We start from the raw sequence: 14,799 nt of genomic DNA on the forward strand, positions 1-14,799 counted from the left end.
AGTTTAGAAGTACTCCATCCAACTACTAATTGTGCATAGCCAATGTGAAAATTAGAAAAGCCACAATTATTAATTACTAATGGAAACATTTTCTCACCACATTCAAATAGACATTTGAGAGAGAGAGAGAGAGAGAGAGAGAGAGAGAGAGAGCAAATTACCTTCAATGATTGTACCACCAATGAAAACTTTAGCATCGTAGAGTTAGTTCTATATCAATGAAGATTTCTTGTTGTATTTGAGAGTGGTGAGTGCAAACTTCCTTGAGTCAAAGAGAAGTTGGAAGCAAGCATTTTTCAATCACAAAAATATAAAAATACTTAATGAGAATAGTTAATGAGAGGTGAAAGCAAGCATCTTTGAGTAAAAGAGGTGGTGGAAGCAAACATATGAGAAGGTGGAAGCGGGCATTTTGAATGACAATGAGAAAATGAAAGTAAGCATATTTCTTGCAGGTTCTAGTTTACGTTTTTTGCCTAGTTTACCTTGGGAAGATGCTCAAACCTCATTAATTGATCCATTACATGCAACCAATAGATTTCTTAAGAAGAATGTGTTGAAAAATGATTACGATTCAAAAATCTACCAACCCAACCCAAATGATTACCACACGACCTCCCGAATCTGCGATCCGCATGCCGCCGCCGTCCCTAGTTTACTTTTTATCCCTAGTTTACATTTTTTGACGGCCAGATCCTCTCGATTTGCCTTTTCACCCATGTCCGCTGTAGATCCCACTTGAACTCCCTCTTAAAGGCACCGTGCCATGTAGAGTCTGCAGAGGCCATACCATAGGGCCCACTTGGCAAGGTGCACGTGAATAAACATGCAGGCTGTCCGGACCACATGCCCCGTAGGCACACAGGTAGGTACTCTATCCAGATCTTTCCGGGCACGCCACGTCGGTTTCGCAGCGGAGGACAGTTCGTAGCTATCTTGTCCCTTGGAAAAACCCTACTTTGCGAAGCCCCATCCTCATTGTCCTTCTTCTCTTACGGCCTCATACCTTGAAGTTGTCATCTTGCATAACCTAGCTTCGCCCTGCCTAGATCCCATAACCCTAACTTGTGAAGCTCCATAGCTATCAATCCATATCCTGCACATCCCTCTGTTCCGTCACACGCTAGTTGTTCATCTCTTTTTCCCTCAGGTCTTCTCTTGCACCCTAATCATCCTTCTCTATGACTCTTTACAGCCCTATCCTTCGGCCATAGCCACCAAGCCCTAGCATTTCAACTCTGTTTGCCGTGCCCTATACTTCCCACTGTTCTACAATGACCAAGGCCCGCAGCAACCTGCTTGTGGTGCCTCCGTTCGAATGCGCCTGGCTGGTGGATGAGCGTCTGCGCTTCCCGGAAGCAGGTCGCGGCTGCATCGCCTTTGAAGCCTGTGCAGACAACGATGTTACAGTGGTCTTGAAGGAGAAGGCGGGATCCAAGCATTACCGCACGGATATGGATCCGAACTACGCTATCGTGCTGGGGAGCCATCGCAACCGTCGACTCAAGATCGAAGTCGACGGCAGCCCCGTCTTCGATGGCGCAGTTGTAATGGTTTCCCCTTCTCATTTTGAACGCTTCTGGATAAGTATCTGTGATGGACACATAACCGTGGGCAAAGGAGAGCCTGGAAAGGGTACTTTCTTTGAATGGACTCACTCTGATACCACTCGCAAAGTTCAATATGTTGGCTTAAGCAGCTGGGACAAGCATGTTGGATACAGAAACATTAGGGTTTTGCCGTATGCCGAAAGCCTCCCCCTTTCAGCCAGGCTTGCTCAGTATGCCCTCGCCTCAGGAGGGCTTGCACAGTTTCTCGAGAGCCCCGATTTTGCAGACTTGCATTTTTGTGTCGGATCGGAAGAACAACTGGTTCCTGCACACCGGCTTGTTCTTGCTTGCTGTTGCACCAAGTTTTCATCAAGTTCACTTTTCAAAGAGGATGTGGTCATGCTTCCTTTTGTTGAGTACCCCATCCTGCATGCCTTTCTCCAGTATATGTATACCGGCGAGACACAGGTGCTTCCTTTTTGTTCTTCAGAGAGTTCTTAGGTCTCTGATAGCTGTGATCTATCAAGTTTTTTCCAACCTTGAACATGGAATATGCTGCAGCTGTCGCTTTCGCAACTAGCTGCTGTACGACAGGTCTGTGAGGAGTTTGGTCTAGAGACCTTGGCCAGTCAATGCAAGAGAATGCAAGCAGAGATGGATGATAGCACATCTGAACGCTCAGTGCATTTTGCATGCACATGCGCAGTGAAGTCTAATGATTCCAGATCAGTCTTCTCAGATGTTTCTCCAATAGATCCTTTGAAGCTGGGGGAAATTTTCAGCAATGCAGAATTCACTGATGTGGAAATTTTTGTAGATGGACTTGATTATGCAGCACGGGCACACAAGCTGGTGCTAAGTGCATGGAGCATTCCTTTTGCGAAGGTACCTTTGCTTGTGAAGTAGTTTCTTACGTGGTGCTATTTGAGCTTGGCAAGTCGTCCAAGTTTGTCTTACAAACATTTGTACCTGTAAATGTAAATTAAAGGTGAATTGTTTGATTCTATAGCAGCTTATACAAGACGCAGGTTAGGATGATGCTTCTGAAGTTGAATAGACAGCAGGAGTTTAGTGAAACATATGCAGTCTAGTCAAACAGATGCAGAAAATTATAAAACTCATGGAAGGTTTGTGGTAGTGGAAGCTGTCAAGAACATAATGTATAATCTTAGGATGGTTGAAAGCATTTATGATACAATATTAGGCCAGCATTTATGATACAATATTAGGCCAAAGTTGATTCTTTGAAGTGAGTTGCTTACCCTGCCCATCGCTTTTTTGATGGTGCCTTGGTGTTAGTTGTCTCGGATTGGTGCCATCTTGCTATTTACGTTGCAGGGCCCTTAGTGATCGGTGATCTGGAGATGCCTGACTTCTAACTAATCCTATTCTCAAAGAAGTCAAACGTTGAGATCTTTTAAGGGTTTTGGTGCTTGCCTTCACTAACGTAGAGGCTTCCTTCTCGTCATTTCTGCTTGGCATGTGGATTCACATGGATTTGGCTGTGGATCTTGGTTAGCCCACAGCAAGGGAGAGCAAGATGTTTCAGAATATGCAGGAATGCATAGGTGGTTCAGAATATGTGAGTGGCTTTCAAACATTGCAGTACATGGTAGTCCTGCAGATCTATCCCACCTTTGTAGGGGACCTTCTTGTGTTTGTTGTAGCATCAACAATCATCTACCCTTGGTAAGAGCACTGCCCAATTGCTCATGCTTCCTCCAAGACATTTTACTACTCAGATGTTTACCTTTAGTCATTTTTAAAGAGTGTAATGAGCTTGTACAAGAAGAAATAAATAACTAATTAAGTGGGTTTTTTTCTTTTCGAACAGACCTAGAATTATATAGGTGTGAGCATCTATCATGTTCAATCTTATAATGGAGGAGTTAAGCTCATTTAAGTAGAGGGTAATAGCATCTAAGAAGCCAGACTTGTTACACATGTTACAAGCATCATCCCCAGATCAAGGTGCACATGGAATACTACTGCGTGTAGGTTGGAGTTTGGCATAGTGTTAGCCATGATGAGTGCTAATTGAGAAAGGGACTGGCTTCCAGTGCGCATCATATGCTTCCGATCTTGAGCCCTGGCCTCTATAACTTGTTCTTAGTCTAATAGCATCGTGGTTTGCAGAAAAATCAGAAGCACAATGAATTCCATCTGAATGTGGCCAGTGCTGTCCGTCTGTAGGTGATTTGGTTTACCTTTAGCAGGTTTTTCTCAGTTTTCAGCTCTCAGCCATTCTCTAGCAGGCTTGTAAGGAGAACATTTATGCACAGATACAGTAGTTTAGGTATCCGTGTGCTTGGAGATTTTGTTCAAGTCTTCTGTTGCTTCTTTCTCTGAGTTGTCCTTGCATTTATAAAGACAGGCCTTATCAGGGTAAAAATTAAGAGGCCAAATATCGTGATGTAAATATAGATAGTTTGGTGAATATATTTTTTCTATGAACTTAAGTAAAAGTGTCAAAACAATAGGCAGTTCTTAATGTGGTGTACAGACAATATGTGTATTATTGGCAATTTTGTCTTTATAACACACTCAAAACTAATGATTTTGAGCAATTTGGGAAAAACCTTTTAAAATAGCCAAACACTTTTTGGAGCACCTCGTAAAGTAGCCATTGGGCTAAAAATAGTCCATGTTTTTTAATTGGGCCTTAAAGTGAATTAGTGTCAACATTATAGAGACGGCATTTGAAGAAATCTGTTCAGCTTACAATCGCTGTTTTAAATGTTTCAGTGCAGAAATCTTGATCAAGAATAAAATGTTTCCATAAGAGTACCTTACAACATGTTAGACTATACTGTTTTCTGGATGATGCCAATAGATATTTATTGAGAGATGAAGAGGTGCTCTCGAGTTGCATCATGCCTTCCACTATGCCACGATTGGGTTTATATTTCAGAAACCTTGTTCTTGTGATGATTCTTGTGAAAACCAAACGGGTTTTCATTGTAGTGCTCCTTATGTTGTGATTATGCTAGCCGAGATGGAAGTGTAAGGGAAGATAAGCAAACACAATAATACACTAGAAACCATAACGCTAATATGTATTATTTACAATAGAAATGAATGTCCAAAAATGTTCCATCTTGTGATCTCAGCCCAAGTTACAATTTGACAGAGCTGTTCTAACGGAGATGCTTGTTGCTAGATTGTACATTTGCTTTTCCAAAAGCTTTGCTCTTGGGCGTTGAGTATCTGATGATTAATTAGGAATGATGGGGGTTATTAATAGGACCCTACTGTTGGTTATTTCCTTTTCGGGCCTAGATTGCCCGCTTGACCTTTGCCTTAGTTCACGTGTGGGTGGATTATCAATCTTCTCAGTGTTGGCCCCGTTGGTTGATGGTATGAAAGTGTGTGACATTCTCTCCCACTAGCATTTTGCAATTGTCCCCCATTGCATTACTTTCTGAGAAGCTCACGTGAGCCAATAAAAAGGTGGTTCATGGTGCCGTTATCCACACACCCAGTACCAAATCTGCATAAGGTTTTGCAATAGGCCTTTGAATTAACTCTCGCATGCTAGAGTCTAGGTCTAGGTAGATAGCTAGTAGATCTGTGTTTTCCCGATAAAGAAAATCTGTGTTTTCTTTACCCAAGGCATGGAGAATGATCACAAGAACCATGGACCTGATCTTGGTCAATTTGGCATCCATAATAAATGTGAGACTCCTCTCGAGGATCACCTAGTACATAGGCTTAAAGAAAATTAGAGAAACTAAATAAAAGGGGTGCAGGCAGGCCCACCACCCAATTGTAGGTTCGCGTTTGCAAACCTCTTCTGAGCTACAGGCTAAGGTTCCACTCCCACGAGCCCATCCAGTCAGCCTTGGCATCCCATACCACCACTGCTCGTCCACAGGAGCCCTTGGCAAGACTACTCGTGATCCGCCACGTCCATGGCAGGAGTAAGCCTCTTGGTCAAGGTCCAGGCTGAAACCGATAGGGCACCCGGAACAATTGAATAGACCAACACTTCAAACACAAAAGACAGAGCATCACAACACAGCGGAAAAACCTTAAATAATACAATAACATCGCATTGAGCCGGAACGGCTGCCCCCCCTAGGAACTTCTTTATTCACATAGAAGCTTTTACAAGATACCAAGGTGCGGGTGTGAACAACACCAGATCGTTCCACAATCTTCCTCAGCAAACACTTGCACAGGAATCAAAGCACAATCTTGTTTCTCCAAAAACGGTCCTTGATTTGGCCCAGTTGTTCTACCACTGCACAACCTGAGCCAAAAAGAGAAGTCCCGCTTGGCCATTGCACCACTGTACGGCCTGCCGCAGTACTTCGACAAGTCCACGGTCCTCAAAGATCTCCCAAGATCTGTGCAAAGATAGTTCAAAAACAGCCCTCAAAAACTGTCCTCAAAATTTGGTCCAAATCTGCCCTCGAGGCTGGCCGGTTAAGCTACACACGTGTGACTTGTACTGTCCATGTATGACTGTACGGACAGGCCCTGTCGGCGGCTGAATTTCTGTACGATCAGTGTAGAGGGAGTGGAGGGAGTAGGCAGTGTCACTTGCAGCCCCTTCTGCGGTGTACGGCCAACAAAAGAGAAGAGAGTCTGTCTGCTGCCCACTGTGTAGGGCCTGTGCCAGAGAAAGAAAAGGCTGCCCAGGCTAAACGACCAGCGAAAACAATTCCCAACAGCCCCTGCCCTGTCAGTGTACGGATGGTTCAGTGCATGAGAGAGAGAAAGAGAGCACCTGCAGCTGAAGGTCCTGTACGGCCAGCAAACCCTGAGAAAAGCACTGCTGTCCCCTTCTCTATGGATGCGCACACCCCCAAGAGAGAGAGAAGAGGGAGCAAAACTGCCCGCTGATTCCCAGAGGCGCATCCCTTCTCCCCCTTTTCATAGAGGATCCCCTCTATTTCTAGCATGTGCTTGCTTTTCCCTTAGCTAAAAGTGGCCTTCCCTCATAAAAATATCCAAATTTGTGCTTTATATAGCCAATCACTCTGTAAATGACCCAACTTGCCATCTTTAGAGTCCAAATTATAAAAAATACCTCATAAAAGGTAGGCGCTTGGCTTTTATTGACTTTTTGAGCCATGCCCAAATTCTAATATGTCCACCCCTTCTAGCGTCCCGACTCCCATACCACTAGAATATTTGTCACCAATTGGCCGACCATTTGGTCCATCTCCAGATTTGTGTCTCGTTCACTTGAGGCCAGGCCGGTGTCTCATGTGAAGAGGCCAGTATTTTTTTTTGCTTGACATGGACGGGAGCCAGACTGGTGCCACCTGTGTGTTAGCAGGATGGTGTTATATGGACGGGAGCCAGACTGGTGCCACCCGTGTATGACATGGACTGTGTTCTATCCATGGGATTGTCACGCTATGGAAGAGCCAGTATTCGTGCCGTGTCTTGCCTATGGGACTGTTACTCCATAGGAAGGCTCGTGCTTGGAACTGTGTTTTACCTATGGGACTGTCACTCCATAGGAAGACCAGGATTTATGTTTTATGTCGTGCCATTTTTGTGCCCGACAGATATATATATTTTTAAACTTGTTCCATGAACGGGAGATATGTCCATGATACTATTTGTCTGTTTGACGTGTCAGTTACTGAGCGGGGATGCCTGCCAGTGAGTCGTGAAGTTTGCTCTGTCTTCTGACGAGTTTTGTTGTGTGTGAACAGGTGGTAAGTGTATTGCACTTGTTGGTGTAATAGTTTTAATTCTAACCTTTTGTTTTATAAGGTTGTATGTTCACATTCACTTAAAAGTGGGCACCACACCACACCATGAAGCTTGCCGCCCACATGCAAACGTGGGGAGCCAGCCAGCTCTAATTGTTTACTCCACTCCAACCTTTACAAAAGAGAGCCACCACCTCTCTAGTAAAAAAAAAAAAGAAACCGACCATCATCTCCTCTGCTTCAGGCTGCGCCATCTTCACCCCCTCAGCTGACGGCGGCTCCCTCTATCCAACAGGCTGACGGCTGCCTTCGCTGTAGGCGGCTGTGCGCTTCATCCCTAGCGGCTGTGTGACCAACTTCAGCGGGCTGTTCTCTCTGTTCTACAGGCGGCGCAGGCTGCAGCCAGGCATCGCCTATCCATCAGGCGGCTACACCACATGCTGAAGGCGTTGCTTCTCCTACTCTGCAGGCAGCTGGCGGCCATCTCCATACAGGCTGCGCTGCCCCTTTTGTGTGTTCTCTCCAGCAAGCTGTACACTACAGGCTGGCAGCTGCACTACAGGCTGCCCTCTCGTCTCCACTGTTGTCTGGCAACCATACGGTTGTGTGTCCTCTCCAGTAGCTGTGCTCTGCAGCCAGGCGGCTCCTCTTCAGATAGGCTACTCCTCCTCCTCCTCCTCCTCCTCCACAAGAAGGCGGCTGTGTCCTGCATAGCAGGTGGTTGTTCTCCTTTGCAGGCGGTTGCGCCTCCTTTACATAGGGGGCATCTCCTTTCTTCAGGTGGCTACACCTTCTACATAGACAGCTACTCCTCTTTCTCCTCGACATGCTGCTGCACCTTGGTGTCCCTCTCAAGTAGCTGCACACAGACACCATGGGTATTGGTCTTCCATCTGCAAGCTACAAGTAAGTGAATTCAGATTTAAGTTAAGAACTGTGTTGTAAATCTGATAAAGGATTCTCTCTCTACGGCTAACACTCATTCGGAGCCGGGTAGGGCAAGCTTTTGGAGAACCACGGTCCAAAGGTGCTGAGATCGGGAGAGCCAGGTGTTAGTACGGGAGCGCTTGTTTGTGCGTGGTCCTGGAACACCAGTGGGGCGCTGTTCGCGGATTCCAGTGAAGGCATAGGACTGTAGAGACTCTTCGAACATCTACTTCGAGCCTCTTGTTTGGTACTGTATTCATTTGTACATGGACATCATCTGGTTCTTGGCTCCCATGGAGCATTGTATTTGTTAAATACTTCCAATAATATATTATATATTGAGGGGGGGTCGGCCCGTTCCGGCCCTAGTGTTGGTGTCCATCTATCTCATTTTATTTCATTTCAAATTTCATTTGTTATTAAGTTATCCATTTCAAATTGTGATATTAAGTTGTGCTATTACGCGTGTGGGTGTCCAACGGAGTCTATTCCCACTTGACGGGATTGGTTTCAATATTCCCCATATGAGATCCTTGTGTAGGCGACAATTCTAGCATCCGATACTGCTAGGAGCCTCCAATACACAAGACCAAAACCATAAACTATTTATTAAAATCATAGAAAAGCCTTTTCCAGAATCAGAAATGTTTTTCAACGCCTTTCTTATGGGTTTTGCAAGTGGTAAGTGCGTCCACACTCAATTTACAGCTTACTTCATTTACTACTAAAGTTTATTGGTTTGCAGGTCCACACTCATTAATAAGTGGCCGGACAACTTATAATGCGTTCGCATTTGGTTGGACCAAAATTAATGAAGTCCGGACAGCTTATGGCCATTTCCCATTTGGTTGGACCTAAACTTATAGAAACAGGACAAATGGAGCACTATGGGCTGGACACCTACTTGGACACCTTATGGGGACACATGTCAGCCAGCATGTGTACCCACCAGGCCCCTGAGGTGGCACCTGAAAAAGGCGCCTCCCTCAAGAGGCCCTTTTGGGCTGTTTTACTCATGATTCAACATATTGGTGAGCTGGTTGGAGCTTTGGGAGTTGCTACAGGGCTGGTTGCTTGCTTCCCGGACTCACACAAGCTTGGACAACGATCCCCACACTCTTCTAAAGGGCTGGTTGGTAAATTTCAGACCTGCAATTTCTGGTTATTGCGAGTTTTGGGCTGGTTACAGGTGTCCAAAGTCAACTTGGACAGTACAGGACAGCTCTAGGGACCTCCACAGGGCTGTAGGACCCTTTACAGGTGGATTTCTCGCGATAGAAAGTTGCTGTTTTGGACTGGTTATTGCACAAAACAGGCCGGACAGCAATGGAATATGTGAGCATGGATGTGTCTCAAGGATTCCTGGTATAGCAGGTGCTTAGGGCAAGCATTGGGGACACTTGCTCGCGGAGAACACAGGTTTCTGGGTTTCTGGATCAGTTTCTCGCGTGGAAACAGGGCCTAAAGATTCATTTACATCTTGTGTGCAGGGCGGAGTACCTGTGAGGATTGTGATACTCTTGTGCAGGGCGGATGTACCTGTGAAGAGGCTTGTGCAGGGCGGATGTACCTGTGTGTAGGGCGGATGTACCTACAGATTCTCTTGTTTGAAATGTATTCATTCATAATGTATTTGGAAGAATCAGGTGCAGGCTGGTGGTGAATCCCCTGGCACCCGTAATCTTGTACTTTGCAGACTCTTTTGGTAATATAACGTAAAGGGGGGGGGTCAGCCTATCATCGGCCCCTTTATGTGGTGTACTGTCATTTTCAGCTTTGTGGTTGTAATGCTCAAGTGTTAAGTGCTCAGAATCTTGTTCACATTTATACGATTCCAATACACGCGTCTGTCTCCCGTTACATTGGTATCGGAGCTCAGTTTTTTCCCTCGTTGGAAAACGGTCTGAGGCTTGGAATCATAACTGGTGACTTGATTTGAGTGTCATGGACAGCCACATTTCTGACAGTGTGAACACATAGGACCGTGAATTTCATGGTACAAGGGATGCAAGAGATGCTGCAGGCAATGATATCTATGGAGATGCAGGTACTCATCATGACACTATGCATTCTGATTTGGAATCTTTGAGGCGTCAAGTGCGACGCTATAGGGCTGAAACCGAAGAGCTCAGGTCATTGAAAAATGACCCGGATGTACAAAGGGTGTTGGTTGCGAAGGCAAAGGCTTTAGTCCATGAAGTCACTTTTGAAGCAATTGCAAAGGAAATGGATGTTGAGAAACCCCGAGAGCTTGCACTTGCATACCTAATGGTTAAGGGTGATGTATACACCGAAGCAGATGGTAGATTGGCTTTCAAGAAGCCACCCCTCATGGTTGCCCGTGGTGGTGCACATGATGCACAACAAGCAGGAAGAGCACAGCAAGTGCCAAATGCTGAAAGGACAAGAGTCCCTGGTGCTAGGTTTGATGCAGGTCAAGAGAAGAGTAAGGATGAGGGATCCTCTACTCATTCCCGCTTTGCTCCAAGAAGACATATCCGTTCTCGTGTTGAGCTTTCCACTCATTCGGAGAGTGTGGCTCAAGAGAGAACGAAGAGGGATCGTGAATCTTCATCGCGGCATCATCACCATGAAGATGAACAGGATGTACATAGGGATGCACATAGAAGGAAGAAGCCTCGAGAGTTCAAGTCCGGTGACAAGGATGTAAAGTTTAAAACTTTCAGGGACGGATGGACTCTACTAAAGCACTTGCTTTCATTAGACAGTTTAAGATAGCTTTTTGCAATGAAGACTTTTCGGAAAAGTCTATGCTCAGGCATGTGGGAATGCATCTCAAGGATACGCCAAGTGATTGGTGGCTTGCAAAAATACTTAATGGAAGTGCTGCCCCAACTTGGTCTTCTTTCAAAATTCAGTTTTATGATCAATTCTTACCACCAAACTTTGCAAAGGATGTACGCAAGGAGTGGGATTGGCTGTCCCAAGATGAGGGAGAGTCCGTTGCTTCATACATAGCAAAGTTTTGGAAAGTCCTTCTCAAGGTTACTTCCTTCATGAAGATTGGAGAGGACGAGAAGAAGAGAAAGTTTGAATCGGGGCTCCATCACATCATCCAACAAAGCTTGGGAGTGTACCCAAATAAGACCATACAAGAGCTTATACACTCAGCCATGATTGCGGAGAACTTGCACATGAAAGCACCCACAAATAAGCCATTTGCAGGTCAAAACAAGAGCAAATTCAGGGCTGGTTATGACCAAAAAAAAGGGTGGACAGCCACCTAAGAATGCTCCCAAAGATGGCCGAGATGCAAAGGATGACTCCGAAAAGAAGCCGGGAGGGTAAACGCCACAATTTTGGGCTCTCAAAACAGCAATTGGAAGAGTACAGGAAGGCTGGAAAATGCTTTAAGTGTGGCAGTAAAGATCATATATATCCTAAATGTCCACAGAATCCTAAGAATGCTGAGCCTAATGTGGAAAAGCCTCTCGTGAATGTTGTACCCGATGCGCAGGGTAATACAGGGCATGAGTCCAAGAGTAGAGTCCTATGCAAGGCTTGGGGCAAATTGAAGGATCAGTCCGCTTTGTTTCTTTTTGATGATGCTTCCACAGATAACTTTATATCCGTACAGATGGTTGCCGCCATAGGTCTCAATGTGGAAGACATGGGAATGCAAATGAATGCAGATGCCGCCTTTGAGGGCAAACAGGTTGATGTAACTCTGGTCATTGGTAAGCTCCGTGTACATATACAGGACTACCTCGACCATGAGAGCTTTTTAGTGGCTCCTCTTACAGGTTGTGATGTTTTGTTGGGGATGCCTTGGCATCACCGTTTAGAGCCTATTAAGGCTTACAAAGAGAAGAAAATCAGCTTTGTACATAGAGGCCGTGAGCACTCTATAGATGTTGGTACTACTGGAAGTACCATACCTCTTGTAAACCATGTACAAATTAATAAGGCAATAAAGAAATCAGCTTGTTCTTACTTGGTTTTTGTACGTGATACCATTGGACATTCTAGTGTTGATGTGAGTACATTAGATCAAGACAAGCTTAACTTTTTGAATGAGTTCAAAGATTGTTTTGCGAATGCTTTGCCAGCAAGGTTGCCACCCGAGAGGCCGGAAGATCATTGCATAGATCTAATTCTCGGTAGCTCTCCACCTAATAGGCCACCATATAGGGTGAGTGCTAGTCAACAAGAAGAGATTATGGCACAGGTGAATGAACTTTTGGAAAAGGGTTTGATTCGGCCTAGTTCCTCGCCATATTGCTCGTCGGTACTTCTTGTTCAAAAGAAGGATGGTACTTACATGATGTGTGTTGATTACCGTGCCCTCAATAAGATAACCATCAAGAATCAGTTTTCGATTCTGCGCATTGATGACATCTTCGACAAGCTTGAAGGTTTGGCATGTTTCAGCCGAATAGACCTCAAGAGTGGGTATCATCAAGTGAGAGTGGCACCTCAAGATGTACACAAGACTGCATTTAGGACAGCCTTTGGTCTTTATGAGTTTTATGTGGTGCCTTTTGGCCTTACAAATGCACCCGCTACCTTCAACAGGATGATGGACAGGGTGTTCAGAAAGCATAGAAAGGTCACGGGTATATTCTTTGATGACATTATTGTATTCTCAAAGAATGAAGCCCAACATCGTGAGCACCTGGCTATTGTGTTTAAAGAGCTTAAGGAAAATCAGCTCTACATAAATGCAAAAAAGAGTGAATTCTTTCTCCCAGAGATTCACTATCTTGGTCACATTGTATCAAAGGATGGTGTGCGCATGGATCCCGCAAAGATACAAGCCATGCAAGAATGGCCAGAGCTGAAATCAGTCCATGAAGTGAGGAGCTTCCTTGGTTTATGTGCTTACTACAGGAGGTTCGTCAAGCATTTTGCTTTCATTGCCGCTCCGTTACATGAGTTAACGAAGAAGAAAGCAATCTTTAAATGGACACAAGAAGAGAGAGATGCCTTTCAAAAGTTGAAGAGTGCAATCATCTCGGGACCGGTACTCATTATTTTGGATTTGCAAAAACCTTTTGTGGTGGAATGTGATGCATGTGGGGACTGCATAGGGGCTGTTTTGAACCAAGAAGGACATGCCATTGCCTATGAGAGCAGACGCTTACAACATGCAGAGCTTCACTTACAGGTTTATGAGGAGGAGTTGCTGGTTGTAATTCATGTCCTTACTATTTGGAAACACTATCTTTTAGGGGCTGATTTTATGGTCAAAACTGATCATCAAAGTTTGAGATAACTTTTTGACTCAAAGTAAGCTCTCAGAGAAGCATATGAGATGGGCAAATTTCCTCTCAATGTTTCATTTTCAGATTTTACACACTCCAGGGAAAAAGAATGTGGTGGCAGATGCCTTATCTAGACGACCACAGGTTCATGCTATTACAGTTGCATACCATGAGGACTTATCGGATATGCGTAATACTTATCATCTGGATGAGGATTTTGCACATGTATGGGTTGATTTGCAAGAGGGTATTGCTGTCCCATCTTATGTCATAAGAGATGGATATCTCATGATGCAAAATCGTATGTGTGTGGTAAAGAACCTTCGCCATAAGGTTATGGATGAGTGCCATGCTCCTCCATATGCAGGTCATAGAGGCATTTTGGCCACAGCACAAGCTTTGGAGAGGTATTTCTTTTGGCCAGATATTCGCAAGGATATTGAAGCATATTGAATGTATGGTATGTCAAAAGGTCAAGTTTGACCGACATAAAGCACCTGGATTGCTTCAGCCTTTGCCTATACCAAATGAACCATGGGAAAGCATTGCTATGGATTTCATTATGGATTTGCCAAGGACGCCACAGGGAAATGATGCTATTTGGACCATCATTGACAGGTTTAGCAAGCAGGCACATTTCATTCCCGTGCGCAAGACAATAAAGCCAAATCATATGGCTAGGATGTTTTTGGCACAGATATTCAAACACCATGGCATGCCTAAATCTATTGTGGGGGATAGAGATCCTAGAACCACAAGCTTATTTTGGCGCGCATTGTTTGACAATATGGGTACAAAGCTGAACTTCTCATCAGCTTACCATCCATAGACAGATGGGCAAAGTGAAATAGCAAATTCAGCCGTCCTCGACTTACTGAAATCTTATGTATCCGACCGCAAATCGGATTGGGAGAAGTATTTACCACTTGTGGAGTTTGCCTACAACAATACGGTACATACTTCTACGGGCAAGGCGCCCTTTGAGATTATCTATGGCAAGGTGGTAATACCACCCATCCTTCGTACAAAGGATGAGATTTTTGCAGCAGATGAGTATGTCAGAGACTTGGATACTGCATTTGCACAGGTACGGACAGCCATAGAGAGGTCTCAAACCAAGAATAAAAAGGCAGCTGATAAGCATAGAAGGGATGTACAATTCAAACAAGGTGATTGGGTCTTGTTGAAATTTGAAAAGGCACGCCTTCGGAAGAGGCCAGGGAAAGAGGGAAAGTATCCTAAACTTTCCAACAGGTACTATGGACCTTTTCAGATCTTGGAGAAGATCAATGATGTTGCATTTCGGCTTGTACTCCCAGATCATTGGAACATGCATAATGCTTTTCATGTGAGCCTATTGAGGCCTTATGTGGGACCAACACCGTTTGAGCCGGTTTTGGAAGACCCACCCGAGGTGGATGAGCT

The 14,799-nt window shown here is 44.8% G+C and overlaps 1 protein-coding gene across 1 annotated transcript in view; it reads left to right on the forward strand.

The window, feature by feature from the left end:
- The first annotated feature begins 890 nt into the window (after positions 1-890).
- Positions 891-14,799, forward strand: part of LOC147609622 (BTB/POZ domain-containing protein) — a 44,165-nt gene continuing 30,256 nt past the window's right edge. Inside the window, exons 1-2 of the mRNA XM_086787478.1 lie at positions 891-2,018; positions 2,112-2,435. Of these exons, the coding sequence (XP_086643604.1) occupies positions 1,275-2,018; positions 2,112-2,435 (1,068 nt within the window). The 5' untranslated portion in view covers positions 891-1,274. The remainder of the gene's footprint in view (positions 2,019-2,111; positions 2,436-14,799) is intronic.

Source organism: Cibotium barometz, chromosome 51, assembly GCF_041138505.1.
Source record: "Cibotium barometz isolate CiBa-2024 chromosome 51, ASM4113850v1, whole genome shotgun sequence".
Classification (NCBI taxonomy): domain Eukaryota; kingdom Viridiplantae; phylum Streptophyta; class Polypodiopsida; order Cyatheales; family Cibotiaceae; genus Cibotium; species Cibotium barometz.